We start from the raw sequence: 14173 nt of genomic DNA on the forward strand, positions 1-14173 counted from the left end.
GTTTGCGTGTGGGACCAGATAAAAAACACAAAACTATTTTAATTAAATACTGTAATTTTACTCGTAATTTGTCAATTAAGTAACCGCTTGGCAGGTTAAAAAAGGATTACTGCAAACATACTTTGTTGTGGTCCTGGGTTAATACATATGTCTTTCGCACTTAAGTCAATATTACCCAAAAGACCGGCTTGTTAGGAGCGGAAGGCATAGGTACTTAACCCAGAACCATAACACATTTTGTTCGTCAATTTTTTTAATAATGGTATAAAATAGAAAAATATAAATAATTTATACATCTAAAAAATAATTATGACACTGAATATATGTACTTAGCACCTAGTTATGTGATATGTGGATGTAAGTATGAAGTATACATTAATCTGATTTTTTTGGTATCTCATATGTATCGATAAATCGATATGTCCACACCTCTAAATTAGACCTTTTATGTAACAAGAAAGGAGAAAAAAATAAAATTAAAATGGAGAGAAACATATATGTTATATTTATTTCGATCGTTGTAATTTAAATTTATACCTATGTTGTATTTTTTTCTATAATTAATGATAAATAATATAAATATATCTTAAATATAAGAATTTGATATTTGGATAGTAAATTGATTACCCATGAAAAAAAAAAATTTAATGCAATCAATTATAAGATATTTAAATTTTTATCTTATTATTATTTTTTATTTTCTCTTATTTATTTAATTATCATTTAAATGTTTTTTTAGTAAATCTCTTTTAATTTTTACCTCTTTAATAACTCAAAATCACTGTTCACTATCAACATTTATATTTTAAATATAATTAAATTTTAAGTTATAGTAAATAAATAATATAACATAAATCAACATTAATTTTTCTTTAATTACTGATACTTAAGAGCCACTTACGGATGCAAGAAGTGACCTCGCCTGTCGGTGCGATTTGAGTGGACATAATTTTTTACGCTGAACTAGAGGAAAGCCGGAGGAAATTTGGGCGGGAAAGCTTAAACCGGGAGGGTATGGCGGAGTCGGCGGTGGACGGCATGGTGCAGCTGTTGACGAAAGCTAACCACGATCTCAACCTCGTTCAGCACTGCCTCGAGAAGGAATTTAACCAAGCCTATCCCGAAAATGTACGTTATGCCTGCTGCCTCCACTTCTGTTCGCTTTTCGTGTCTTTATTTCGTGCTTGAGGGTTTTCAGAAGTTACGAGGATCGTGGTACCTTCCAAGGATTCCTGTCCAACTTCTGGTGCCGTTTGCAGGCTGTTTTACTTTTTCAATTTCGCTATATATCCAGTCAGTGATTTCCGTTACCACGCTATTGCAGGCAAATCCGGTGAGACTTGTCGCTCGGATCAGGAGAATTCAGGAAGATCTCTTGACGCTCAAAGAGCAGAGTCGCGTGCTTCTTACAGCAAAACAGGTGTATTAGTATTTGGTCGATATTTTACCCTTATCTTGCTAGATCCTCATGCTGAAATATTGCTGTTCCATCACATTAAAATACCACGAAATTATGCTTCTCCATCCCAATCCCAAGCCTGTCTTGCAACCCCACCCCGGAACCCCGCCTTACCCTACTACTGGTTTACTTTTTCAACCCAATCCCTGCCTAACAGTCCGGTCACTGCCTGCTCCGCAACGGGATTAGTTTTTCACCTTGTAAAATTGTCCATCCCACATTGGGGTTGATTTTAATCTTATCTGTACCTTGCTTCGTGTAATAATTTATAAATAAATTCACATAAGAATTTTAATATATTTTTTTTAAAACATTCAATTAAAAATATCTAGGAGTATATTCTCCGGAACCCCAATAGAGGGGGATGGAAAAACCCTTCCCCACCCTGAATCTGCATGGGTTTTTGACTTCACCTTTTTTTATTTTAAACGATGATAATTTTATTTGAAAGAAATGGAAAATACAACTCGGGAGGCCTCCCCTAACAACAAGAGATTCTTGACTGCGTGGGTTTTTTACTTCACCTAATTCTTGCAGCGGCCGGGTTCCTCACATCGCAACCCTGTCCCTGCAGTGGGTGGGTTCCTCACAAAAAACCCCTCATTCCTGTGTAAAAATCATCTCTTAGGATTTTTTTTTTCTCTATCCTAGACTTCTTGCTACTCTAAAATTCAGTTTGTGCCACAAATTTGATACCTCATTTTGGGGATATAAGAGACTCTCCTACTTCCAATTTCTTTTTTTTTTAAATATCTGATTCTGTAATAATGTTTATATAACATAAGAGATGACTTTTGCTCATTTTTCATAAAGGACAATCCTTTAACATATGCCAAAGTGATGAAATCTAGTGATGCATCTTTATGGGAGGAAGCCATGAAAAATGAAATGGATTCAATTATTTCACACAAAACATGATTATTTACCCACTTACCTCAAGGGTCTAGGCCAATTGAATAGACTTTAAAAAGAAAACATAATCTTAATGGATACATTGACAAATACAAGGTTTGATTAGTTGCTAAGGGTTTTAGTCAGAGAGAAGAAATGGACTTTTTTAACTCTTATTCTCCAGTCACTAGGATCACTACAGTTCAAATGCTTATAATATTGGTTGCATCATATAGACTCGAAATCCATCACATGAATGTAAGAACTTTTTGATTTAGGACCAGTATGGGTGGTGAAATATTAACTAGATGAAGATTCAAGTCCGAAAGACACTTACCACTGAAAGCTACAACACCGCTTGCTCATACTTGAATTTTCAAAAAAAATTACCTTTTGAAAATACCCCCTATATTTAAAAAATATCGTGCACAATGTTGGATTTTTACTTTTTTTTTTAATGTCACCAACTCACTATGGGGCTGGTGAGGTGATAGTCTTTAGTGGGAATGCAACGGTCCCACTTGGACTGTAATATATATGCCAATGTAGAAGGCTATAAATACAATCTCATATGAGAGGGACGAGATGAACTGAAATTCTCTCATTCTTCTTTGCCTCATTGTTTCACAGTGGTCTCAATCTCAGTTGCTCTCCTTTCTCTCCCAAAATTTTTGTTCGAGATATCGAAATGATTTCAGTTAGAAATCATCTTTTCATGGTCTTTTTTTCATAATTCCAAGTATGAGTGTCTAGAAACGATTTTGCCAAGTTTGTGAGGTGCTCTTAATTTTGTGCACATTTAAGAGACCAAAAGACCATTGTATCTTGAGGAGAGATTGCCAGAATCCAGTGCATGTAAGTTGGCGATTCACTTATGAAGACAGTGAAGGAATCCCAAGCACCTGTTCGATTGCTATTATTTAAATAATATATTTTTTCTTTGAATTAAGAAGATGTGGATTGGTGAATAATTATGCATAAGGACCAATTTAATTTCAGCGGGTTTATATTGAATATTTTAGTTTTTTTTAGTCATATTTTTCAACAAAAACTGGTTTCACTGTTTCGTGTTTCTGCTGATTCTCAACTGTTGACTATAACTCTTACAGAATTGGCAGAACAATGGAGTTTCTACTTTATGTAAAACACATCTGATAAACATAACCTAATATTAGGTCGTCAGATTGTGAAGGATTGTTATCTGTTTTAAATAATGATAGTTGTTTACTTCATGGCAATGGATTGTTCATTCCATGCCCTGTCTCACAAGACTTCCTTCTCTCACAGGACTTGATCGACAAGGCGAGAACAAACCTGGTTAGAAACAGGAGTTTATTGCATCGACTGCAAGCATCCTCTGGTCTTCCTCTTGTCAGTGACTCTGAAGACTTGGCATACTGTAATTTCAATCAGGTAATTTTATATGAGCTGTAAAATTGTGTATTGGCTTTACTTGTCAGTTTAGGTCATCATTTCTGATTAGCGATTACTGTTGGAAGGGTTCTGACTTGATTTTGACAGTAAGATCTTTTAACCTCTGCTTTTATGGAAGCCTCGCTACTACTATGAAATACAGGTCTCCGTTCTTTGTTCCTATGATGCGACATTCTATTATATGCAGTTCAACAGCTAAACAACATGGTATTTGATCAACTTTTATATTTGAACATCTAAAACTAAATCTCCTTATCCTTACAGTAATTATTTCATGGTTGTGGAATGGGGCCTTTGGCTCAATCGTCAGGGGAGGGTTGTGTTGTAGTTTGAAGTTTTGGGTTCAAGTCTCACTAAGTAATGAGGTTCTACATTCAATATACTTATATATAAGTGTTTTTTTTTTTTTTTGTGTGTGTGTGTGTGTGTGTGTGTGTGTGTGTGTATGTGTGTTTATAAAATAATTGTTTCCTGGTTGCGTTTTCCAAATTGTGCTACAAGTTTGCACTCTTTGCCAGCAAGCAACCAAAAGTGAGTTTCAGGTAAGGCATGTAGGGCAAGGCAGTTGCTATACTAGGCAGAGAGTTGCCTTGACATTACATAGTGAACTTCAGAGCTTTGCTACATTCTTTCTAATGCTATTGATGCTCTATATGCAATGATGTTTTATTCCTCAGAAAATAATAATTCAAGTATGCTAGCATTTAAAAATTAAGATAGCATTTTTTCTTTAAGAGTATTTGCCATAGATCTTATTTTCTTCCTTTGCTACATTGGTTCAACATTTGAATGTACAGTTTGTCTCCAGCTTGAATGCACTAATTAAAAAATTTAGATTCCTATCCTCTTAACCAAGGAGAAGTGTTCAGATGAATACAGACTTAGAAGCTATATGGGGAAAGGGTGAAAAAGCTGAGATATTTTAACATCATGATGATGAAAACATTGGAGATTTCTGAATAAAATTGAAATAAAATTTCTCTTGCAAATATATATTTCAAACTTTTTAAAACTGTTAAAATTTTCAGCTTGGAAACTGATTAAGATGTTAGTCCAAATTCATGAACTGTTCTAGTGACATTACAAACAATTCCTGGGGTTCAACTATTAGTTGGAGATTTTCATACACTCTTGTCTGAGCCTATTTTGTGTTAGTCTGCACTCTAGTTTATATTGCATTTTTTCCTTGAAATAACTGGAATTGCAATAAAACATGAAATAGACCAAGAGAGCGAAGGAACCAAGATTGATGAGATAGAAATAATTGTCATCAAGATGGGCCAGAAGGTGATGAAGAAAAAGAAGTCTATGCTTATATTAGTGTCATAAAGTATATAGGAAAGGTAGAAGCAATACTTATCTGTTTAACCAAATCATGGAAAGGTAGAAGTAGGACTTCTGCTTTTCTTCTTATGAGTCTCTGCTTCCACTTCGGTCGAGCTCTTTGCTCACCCCCAAGGCGACTCAGGTGTGGTGATTAGTTGGTGCTCGTCCCTTTTTCTCGAGCCGCCTTTGAGACATTTCTTCCCTTTTTTCATGCTTTTGGTCTCTTTTTCCGAGATAAGTCAATTCCTTGGCTTGCTCTCTTACCAAGATGGTACTTCCCTACAATCTCTTATAGTTACAGGAATGACCCTCTAAATTTGTTTTTCTTTGCTTTTAGCAATAAAGCTCACCAATTTCATAAAAAGAAAAAAAAAATCTGTTCTTATGATTTTAAGTCAGCATTTTGACCTGTAAATCCAGGCTTTTCTGTTTGTGGCTAGGCAGTTAATTGATGAAATTCCTACTTCTGCTTGTCTTAAAACAATGGGTGGATTTCTTTAAAGAGAAGTCACATTGTTTATTATTTCAACTCTTGTATGATTCTGGTGCATATCTAGAGTGAGGCGTTCAAAGGACTTCTCCAGCAATAAAGAGGGCACTAATGATTTATACCTAGAATTAGGTGATTTGAAATGTATAATCTAACACTTAGTGGTGTAGTGTTTTTTATCCTTATCTAACAAGAGGGACTAATCTCCTCTGAATGGCAAAGGGAGGTCTTTTCCTATTTTTGGGTAAATATTCCTCTGTTTTTTTATTAGGTGAATGTTATTGTTCAGTCAATGCTTACAGACGCAAATGGGCCCTTCAGGAAGTGTGCTGGAGGTCAAGAAGAGTTTCAAGGAGCTCTAGAAAGTGCAGATCAACCATCTTCTTCTTCTTCTTCTTTTTTCTTTTTTTTTTAAGCATAACAACCATCTAAGCTTCAGCTTTATTTATTTCTTTAAAACCATGTTGGAAACAAATGTAGGCTTTCTCCAAAAATATCATAAAGGAAGTCTACTGACTTTCATCTGTCTGTTTGTTCATATTTTTCTCATTGCGTTATATCATTCTCTTGTTGCTGTAAAACCTTTTTCAAATACAGAAAACAGGTAAAAGAAATATCTTGCAGTTTGTGAAAGCAAGTCAATCAAAACCTTAGATTGATAAAATATAACATTTGTTGTTCATTTTTGCAGGCCATTGATGAATGGACCAGCCAGATCAGATCAAAAATAGGTGAATGTTATGTGCAAGCAAATAGCATATGCTCTGGAATTTGTCTGAGTTTAAACTTCTGATATATCTTGCTTCCTGCAGGGGATGAGAATCCTGCTTTTGCTGAAGACATTAATCAACTGCTCTTTTCGGCAATAGTCAAGGACTGAAAAGAAAGAAAAACTGAATTTGAATTGGACTGAGTAATGGGCCATAAATGCAAGGTCAGAAAGTTGAGAAAGACTGTCCAGGGGAATATGGTTAGATTCCCTTGGGTGAGTGATGCACTTTGAATCGATTGGTCATTGACAGATGTTGGATAGATTGGCTAACTTTAACATGTATATATGTTAAGGGTTGTGATTGACTGTACATATGCTAGGCATAACGACCTATGGTTCTTAAGAAAGCTTGTGTGCCTTTTTTTTTTTTTTTTTGCTGGCAACCTTGCAATTGTATGCTTTGCGGGCATATACTCCTAAATTCTCATGATGCATGTTTAAGATCAGGGGGAATTGTATACGCTTTGTTGATTTAGTTGTGCTACTTGCAGCCGAGTATTTTGTTGGGCAGGATCAATTGTATTCAAAATTAACTGGTAGCAACCCAGCCAGTTTGATTTCTGCCTGAGCTTGGTTACAGTTTCAATATAATGTCCAACTCAAAACGCTATTTGAGCACGAAATCAGTTCATACGGTAGGCATCCACTTCGACGATAACACATTAATTATTTTGGAATGACTTCAAGGGCTCCTAACTTATAAAAACTACTCTGTAAACTACAGCCAGATATTCTCCCCTCTTCCTACTACCATCTGCTCCATCTACATCTTTTATGGTGGCCCGATTGTATCAATTCTGAAAGGATTTTATGTGCATTAGGCATTGCTTTGAGGATTGCGCTTTAGTTTGAGAAGAGAAGACCAGTCTAAACATGCCCAATTCCAGGTTTTGGACTGAGGGTGAGTCAGCAGAACTCACTGAAAATACGAGGGCATAACAGTTCTGAAATAGATAGAATAGTATACAGTCAAGTGTCAACAGCACCCTTAAAATGTCTCAATCTTGTTTTACAACAAACATGCTTTGATTGCTGAACAATGACGATGGGAAGCTGAATTCAGCCTTCGAAGTATTCACGAACCTAGGACACCTGTTGTAGGCAACCTGAAACCAGACATTCCAGGCACTGGTAGAGCATAGAGCAGAAGTAGAAATCCCCAGATGCCTCAAACGACCTTCAGTTCTTGGAGCCAAGTTGTGTGCAGGGGACACGGATCTGGTTTTCCATTAGATATGGCTTTCTGAGTGAGGGAGTAGAACCAACCGTTCCTCCATTTGAACTGTGTATATTTAAAATGGTCATGAAGAGGAACACTTTAACACGAAAGAACAAGCTATTTTGACTAAATAAATAAACGAACAATTACCTCTTTCACTGCAGTGGGGAAATGAGCAACGGCTCTTGAATAAGCACATAGTCTTTCTTCGATGGCCTCCTCAAATGATATACTCCTTTCAGCTGCTGCTGCTGCTGCCAGTTCTGCAATTAGGCTGGCGACCTACACCCAAATAGAACATACTTTCACTTGATGTGCTGTGATTTTCAGTCAAAATTAAAAGCATCCAAAAATAAAAGGGCAACAATGGGCCCAAAACTACAAAATCTAAAGAATGATTGCCTCAGCACGGTATTCCTTCTCTACAATGCCAACTGTAGCCCCAGGATGTCGGGCCCCAACGAGCATGAAAGCTGAAATCCATATCAGCTTCTCTAGCATCTGCTTCTGAAAAGCATCTTTGTCAAGAACCTGTGTAAACATTTTAAAATTGAAGAATTTAACATAAAGTTGCAGTTCTTTTTTTTTTAAATGAATAAAGTTGAAGTTCTTAATATAGTAGAAATCTATATATACAGTTTGTAATCAGTAAAACACTTTTCAACTAAAAGAAAAAATAAGAACTTTTGCAGCATGGCAGTGCATTTATACAGTTTCAAACATGTAACCAACCAGCTCATGTATCTGGAACATTAGGAACTAATTTTTAGCTGGAATTTTTACATGTGTTATTAGAAACATTGTGTTACAAAGAAAAGAAACAGAAGACATTTAATAAGATGGGTAGCTTTAGCTTTAAGGATTGGCTCTACTGGCTCCCATATTCAACTTCCTAGCTTGAAGCAAGCCAACTCCATTATATAAGCTATTGTGGTAAGAAAAACTAAGCTTGACATGAGTTTAGACAAGAGTTTGTTTTTTGGATCCACCAGGTCCACACCAAAACTTGATTTGGATCAGCTAAATACCAAGACCTGTCTAAACATTCTTGGAGATTAATGACAATTAAAAATGAAGATGTCAAGTCAGGTTTCCATCAAAACGGCATTCAGGTCTCATGGAAATCTTTTTCTGGCGAAGGTTCAGTAGCACACCCAATAGATTTATCTTATGAGGTATTTCAAATTGGTTCAAGTCATGACTGAATGCTGACAAATCTTTATATATAAGTGGTGCTTGGTACCATTTCTGATAGTAGCTAAATGCCAATATAGGATCAGTTTGACAATTTTCTGATGAAACTGCAGAAGAAAGTTTGGTTTTTTTAGATATCCTTATTGTTAATATTGTTCAAAAGATAACAGCAATGGTTCCCATCCTGGCTTCAAAACAATTTTTGAGGGTCCAGCGTGGTATTGAACATTGAAATAGCCAACTTGAAGTAACCTACCAAGTTTTTGATTCAACATGAACACTAGTCAGTCTTGAGTCAAACTCAAGATCATCTTAAGTTTGTGCACAAGCCTGCTCTCAATCAAGAGACGCTCAGCCTAATTTGGCTTGTTCACAACCCAACGCGGCTTGTTTTGTGGTTTAATAGGATCAGGAAATTTCATTTCCCCATCTGTTAGCTGAAAGGAAGTATCATTTTCCAAGTAATCACCAGAAATAATCTATCCCACCCACCCAAGCACCTTGTGAAGTTGCCCAAGCTGATCGGTTAACATCGACTGTGAGGACATATTGAACGACTCATTTATAACTGCAAATTAAGAATTTAAGATAAATAAAAAGTCTTGAAAAACCTTGCAAGAAAGACCTCCAGAATGTAAACGAGTAGCAACTGCAGATGCCCATTTGCCAAATGCTGCAGTTAAGCCTTCAGGATCGGTGTCAGTCTTTCCATCAATCGGCGGTTCGCCAAGTTTCGAGATAGCAAAATACGCCAAAACCTGGTTTGCATCTTTCAAACCTTTACTCTCGAACCAAGGATCAAGCATCCCATTCTGGAAAAAAACCAAATCTGCTGGAATGTTAATAAGATCCTCCATATCTTTTATATTTATAGGGAGCACCGCCCGCCTATCAAATAAAACCAACACGAAGTTCTTGCGAAGTCTCTGCAATTTAAGAAACAAACAAAAAAAAAAGAACAAAAAGAAAAAAGAAGAAAGGCATCCTCCACATAGAAAACGCATAAAAAACACGACCAATTCGGCATTTCCGCCAGCAGGAGGAAATCAGAAATTGAAATGAAAGACATAAAAAAGGTACCGTCCCAGCGCGACGATGGAGTGGCTTGGAGGACGGCTTCGAGGTCATCATTCCTAGTGCAGACGAAAATTGGACCATCAAAGTCAACTGGAATGACTTCACCTCTTCCAACGAATACATCCTTGCCATTGCCCATGCTCTGCAGTGCCTTTCCGACTCTCCCTCCACCGACAATGATGGCGGGAAGAACGTCAGTCGCGGCGGCCATGACCGATGATGCTCTACCTCTCACCCGAGACGCAATTCCCGTCGCCGGTTTGCTGTACCTTCGGGCAGACCAAAGTGCAGTCGAGATCGAAATTGCAGTTGCCATGGAGTGGCAGGGCGTGAAGGCTTATAAAACTGTGCCTACTGCTGACTCCCGAGCTTCGGCTAGAGATAAAACATTTTCTCCGGAAGAGCGACGCCCACGAGAGCCACCCGTTTCTTTGTGGCAGACTTTTGAAATCGGGACCCGACTCGACCTGGGCAGACCACGAGTATGCATTTCTCTCAACTCAACCCTAAACCCTAAGCCTTAAATATATCCAATTTAGTCAATGATACAAATGATTATATATATTTAATAAGTAAATTATTAATTAAAATATTTATTATAGGGCTATAAAGAATTCATACAACCGGTTTTATACATGATTCACCTAATTGTAAGGAGATTCAAACATATTAAGGGCACATACCTGGTTTTACAAATGATATGGATGATACAGTCACATGTTAAGGATCGATGTTTGTTAGAAATTTGGGCCCAACCTGTCCCAAAATGACTAATCGAGTTAGGAATCTCTTTCTTAATTAATAAATTCAAGATCTTTCTATTCATTTCTCTCGGTGGGATAATTTATTCTAACACTCTTTTTCATGTGTTGGCTCCCATATTTTTTCTTCCTACTATACGTGGACAATTTGGGGTGAAAACCCATGCGTGAACACCTGCTCTGACACTATATTAGAAGTTACGTCCAAAGTTCAATATAAAATGACTAGCCAAGTCAGAGACCCTTTGTCCCAACTAATAAACCTAAGATATTTTTTATTCATTTTCCAATGCAGTATGCGAACCTTTTTTTTAGCTCTTGTTACATTGGTGGACAATCTGGCATGGAAGCCCATGCGTGAGCACTTACTCTGATACCATGTTAAAAGTTGGGTCAAAACTCTGCCCTAAAATAACTAGTCAGTTAAAAATCACATTTTTGAACTAATAAACTTAAAAAAATTTCTATTCAATTTTTCATACAAACAATACTTTCCACCGATACTTAAATTTCAATACAAGTTATTTAATATGTTTCACTATTGGAGTGAAACAATAGGATATGATGTCGACTATCCCTATATGGTATCAATAATGTCGAAATCTAATGTATATCACCCAAAAGCTGAAATAATTGAGAGGCCCCAGTAATTGGAAAAATCAACCAAAGATTCTTTGCTAAAAGCTACTTTATTGTCTCGTTTTTTTCCACAAACTGGCAGCTGGTACATTATTTGTCGGCAGAAATTTATCATCTTCCCCCGGGTATCTCATCCTTCCTCCTGCTGCTCTGGCTACTTACAAATCAAGCTCTGAGTTGCCACGCAGAAGTAAGTGGGAAGCCGAGATGGGACTCGTTTCGAGGAAGAGGCTCTTTCTTATATTTGCGGCATTTCTCGCACTGGTAGTCCCCGCTGCGTGTAAAGCTGCTTACACTAAGGAGAGAGAAAGTAAGCTTCGCTGCAATGGGTCCATCGGAGAGTGCTACATAGAAGAAGAGTTTCTCATGGACTCTGAGACCAGCAGAAGGATGCTGCAAGACGGGAGTCACCTCACTAATGGCGCCCTCGAGGGAGATCAACCGGCCGGCGGGGTGCAGGCTCAGCAGCACCAACCTTACATGAGGGGTTGCCAAAAAACCAACGGATGCAGGACTCAGGTGTACAACGAGTAAGTCTTTACTTTTCTTCATTTCAGAAATCTCAAACTGGGTAGCTCTTAAAATAGTTTTCTGGTTCAGATAGATAAGAAGACGAAATGGAGATCGCTTTGGACATGGTAACACTGGAATCAGATGCGGATTTTCCTCGAAAGCTTACCAAGCAGCTTTCTTTAATCACTGTTTAAGTATTATGTTTTCCTGGTTTTAGTGAAGATTAATGTATTGTTGGATCAAAATTTGGTGAAACTTATTTATAGTTTGAAGTATCCTGCCCCTGCACCATCTAATCGCTCTCCGCTCCATCCCTAGTAAGTTTAATAATTTTAAATAATTAATTATGTTAAATAAAATTTATATTTTAATAGAAAATATATGACTTATTAAATTTATACAATCATTTTATTATTTAAATTAATAGTTAAGATAATATATGATTTAAATAAATAATTTATTATAATTAGGAATGTTTACAATTTATATTTAATATTTTTTATTTTAAGATTAAAAGTAAAATATAAGACAAAAAGTTTTAAATTTAAAAATATGTTTTAATAATTAAGTTAAACTACATTTAAATGAGTAATTAATTAAATAAATCCACAAGTATATAAGTAAGAAGATAAATAAATAAATAATAAGTATGTAAATAGATAAATATGTTCCTAAGTAAAAAAGCCTTCATATGCCCCATCAATCTCGTTATCTTTATTATTTGTGTCTTGCTTTATATTACAAAATTGCCACTATGAGTGAGAGTAAAAAATGGGGTATGGAATCTGTTGGGTTTATGTGTTAGTCCAGTAAATCAATAATATGTAACATATTATTACTATTTTGAAGATTTGTTCCTATTTTTTTCTTTTTTTTTTACTTTTTCTGGCTGGGTTGACCTATACAAAAATGAAGATCAAGTTAGGATCATTTGACAATGAGACGGGTTATGATCTTGAGTCATTGAATCATGGTTTTAACTCACAAATGTGCACTTTCAACTATCTTATGCCCATTCTTATCTCTTTGTTCTTCAGTTTTGCAATAGAGAGTTTCTATGTTCGAACAACAATTATTCATTTAGTAACGCATCACAAAAGAGTTTCTATCTCTTTGGAAGTTTGAGTGTTATAATGGTTGCACCTCCTTTAAAATTGAAATATGAGTGTTGTTATCATTTGAGAAGATGCATAATCTACAATGAAGAATTTCATGGGTCGTGGTAATTAAATTTTATATGACTAGAATATCCAAGTAAGGGGGAGAATAAAATGATAACAAAATGAAGACTTCAAGCAAGATGTGAACAAAAACAAGATGAATTAAAGCAAGACAATCAAAATATATTTTTCAAGCACATAAATTTGTCTAAGATTATTTGCAAATTGAAGTTACAAACACCAGTTTGAGAAGGAGTGTTAAAAGACATACATGTGTATGAGTGACATGACTAGTAAATAAGGAGATCTTCTATAGATATGACATATAATTGTAATTATGCAAATTGGTATATATCTTTTTATATTTTTTTCCTTTTGAAGCATGTAGCACTAAGTACATTGTAGTCATTGTAAACACTTTCACATAATTATAAATACACCCTCAAGGTATGAGATAGAGTATTCAAGCATCTTTTTCTAGGCTTAAATTCGTTCATACACCCCTCTCTCTCTCTCTCTCTTTTCCTCTTCTTTGTCTCCCTTAGTTTCTTCTCTCCTCTCTCCTAAGAGTTAGAGTTCTTCTCTTGTCTCCATCCCTTGTAATCTCTTGGGTTTGTGTGTTAGTCCTAGAAATTAACAATATATAACATATTATTACCATTTGAAGATTTATTTCCTATTTTTTTACTTTCTTGGACGAGTTGACCTATACAAAATGAAGATCGACTTAGGATCATTTGATAGTGAGACGGCTTAAGACCTTGAATGGTTGAACCGTGGTTTTAACTTACATATGTGCACTTTCAACTTTTCCTATGCCCTCTTTTATAGAAACCCTAATTAGGGTTTCTTTTATAAAAAGAAAGGGTTGTTCTTCCTCTTGCTCTTTTCGAGCAAGTGGATGATGGCCACAGACAATGGTCTACGCCAGCCATCGGATGCATAGTTCAAGCGATTTGTCGAAATTAGTTTGTATCTAAGTTAAAAAAATTTAATCTTAACGAAGGTTAAATATTAATAAAAAAATGAATCACTTAATTTTATAAAAAATTAAAAAGCTAAAAAAAGAACCTAAGTGGAGTTTTTATTTCTTTAGAAAGTTATTTTATTTAAATAATATCATTTAATTAATTAAATATTATAACAATGTCATTTCTTCTATTTTATTAGTAAAATGAGTAAAAAGATCAGACCTGGCAGACGTGTTGATGCATCGGGGAAAGAGAGAGAGAGAGAGA

The 14173-nt window shown here is 35.8% G+C and overlaps 2 protein-coding genes and 1 long non-coding RNA gene across 4 annotated transcripts; 2 read left to right on the plus strand and 1 right to left on the minus strand.

Moving 5' to 3' along the window:
- Positions 1 to 939: 939 nt before the first annotated feature.
- LOC137950722 (uncharacterized) lies at positions 940 to 6878 on the plus strand. The gene is made up of 5 exons (XM_068797328.1): positions 940 to 1128; positions 1325 to 1420; positions 3638 to 3763; positions 6292 to 6331; positions 6413 to 6878. Exons 1-5 carry the CDS (start codon positions 1015 to 1017, stop codon positions 6478 to 6480), a joined length of 444 nt encoding a protein of 147 aa, XP_068653429.1. The 5' UTR covers positions 940 to 1014; the 3' UTR covers positions 6481 to 6878.
- A 420-nt stretch (positions 6879 to 7298) lies between these two features.
- LOC137950610 (uncharacterized) lies at positions 7299 to 10283 on the minus strand. Of its 2 annotated transcripts, none has more exons than XM_068797174.1 (5): positions 9866 to 10283; positions 9397 to 9614; positions 7994 to 8122; positions 7742 to 7873; positions 7299 to 7654 (listed from the first exon to the last, which is right to left on the minus strand). In XM_068797174.1, the coding sequence occupies exons 1-5, from the start codon at positions 10176 to 10178 to the stop codon at positions 7541 to 7543; spliced, it is 906 nt and encodes a 301-aa protein (XP_068653275.1). In that variant the 5' UTR covers positions 10179 to 10283; the 3' UTR covers positions 7299 to 7540. The 2 variants fall into 2 exon arrangements, with proteins under 2 accessions (XP_068653275.1, XP_068653276.1); XM_068797175.1 differs by having other exon boundaries at positions 9397 to 9597; positions 9866 to 10091.
- Positions 10284 to 11353: 1070 nt separating this feature from the next.
- LOC137950638 (uncharacterized) lies at positions 11354 to 12050 on the plus strand. Its single transcript, XR_011111984.1, has 2 exons — positions 11354 to 11792; positions 11863 to 12050. It is a non-coding gene; the product is annotated as an uncharacterized lncRNA (long non-coding RNA).
- The last annotated feature ends 2123 nt before the right edge of the window (positions 12051 to 14173 follow it).

Source organism: Aristolochia californica, unplaced genomic scaffold, assembly GCF_029961685.1.
Source record: "Aristolochia californica isolate CCGP_79_NKW_82.1479 unplaced genomic scaffold, dmAriCali1.0.hap1 SCAF_14, whole genome shotgun sequence".
Lineage (NCBI taxonomy): Eukaryota > Viridiplantae > Streptophyta > Magnoliopsida > Piperales > Aristolochiaceae > Aristolochia > Aristolochia californica.

Coding starts and splice junctions, on each gene's coding strand:
- LOC137950610 (XM_068797174.1), bottom strand. CDS start 10,178: ATGGCAACTGCAATTTCGATCTCGACTGCACTTTGGTCTGCCCGAAGG. Junction 8,123..9,396: donor CTGGAGGTCTTTCTTGCAAG/GTTTTTCAAGAC, acceptor ATGTTTACACAG/GTTCTTGACAAAGATGCTTT. Junction 7,874..7,993: donor AGAAGGAATACCGTGCTGAG/GCAATCATTCTT, acceptor ATTTGGGTGTAG/GTCGCCAGCCTAATTGCAGA.
- LOC137950722 (XM_068797328.1), top strand. CDS start 1,015: ATGGCGGAGTCGGCGGTGGACGGCATGGTGCAGCTGTTGACGAAAGCT. Junction 1,129..1,324: donor ACCAAGCCTATCCCGAAAAT/GTACGTTATGCC, acceptor ACGCTATTGCAG/GCAAATCCGGTGAGACTTGT. Junction 6,332..6,412: donor CCAGATCAGATCAAAAATAG/GTGAATGTTATG, acceptor TGCTTCCTGCAG/GGGATGAGAATCCTGCTTTT.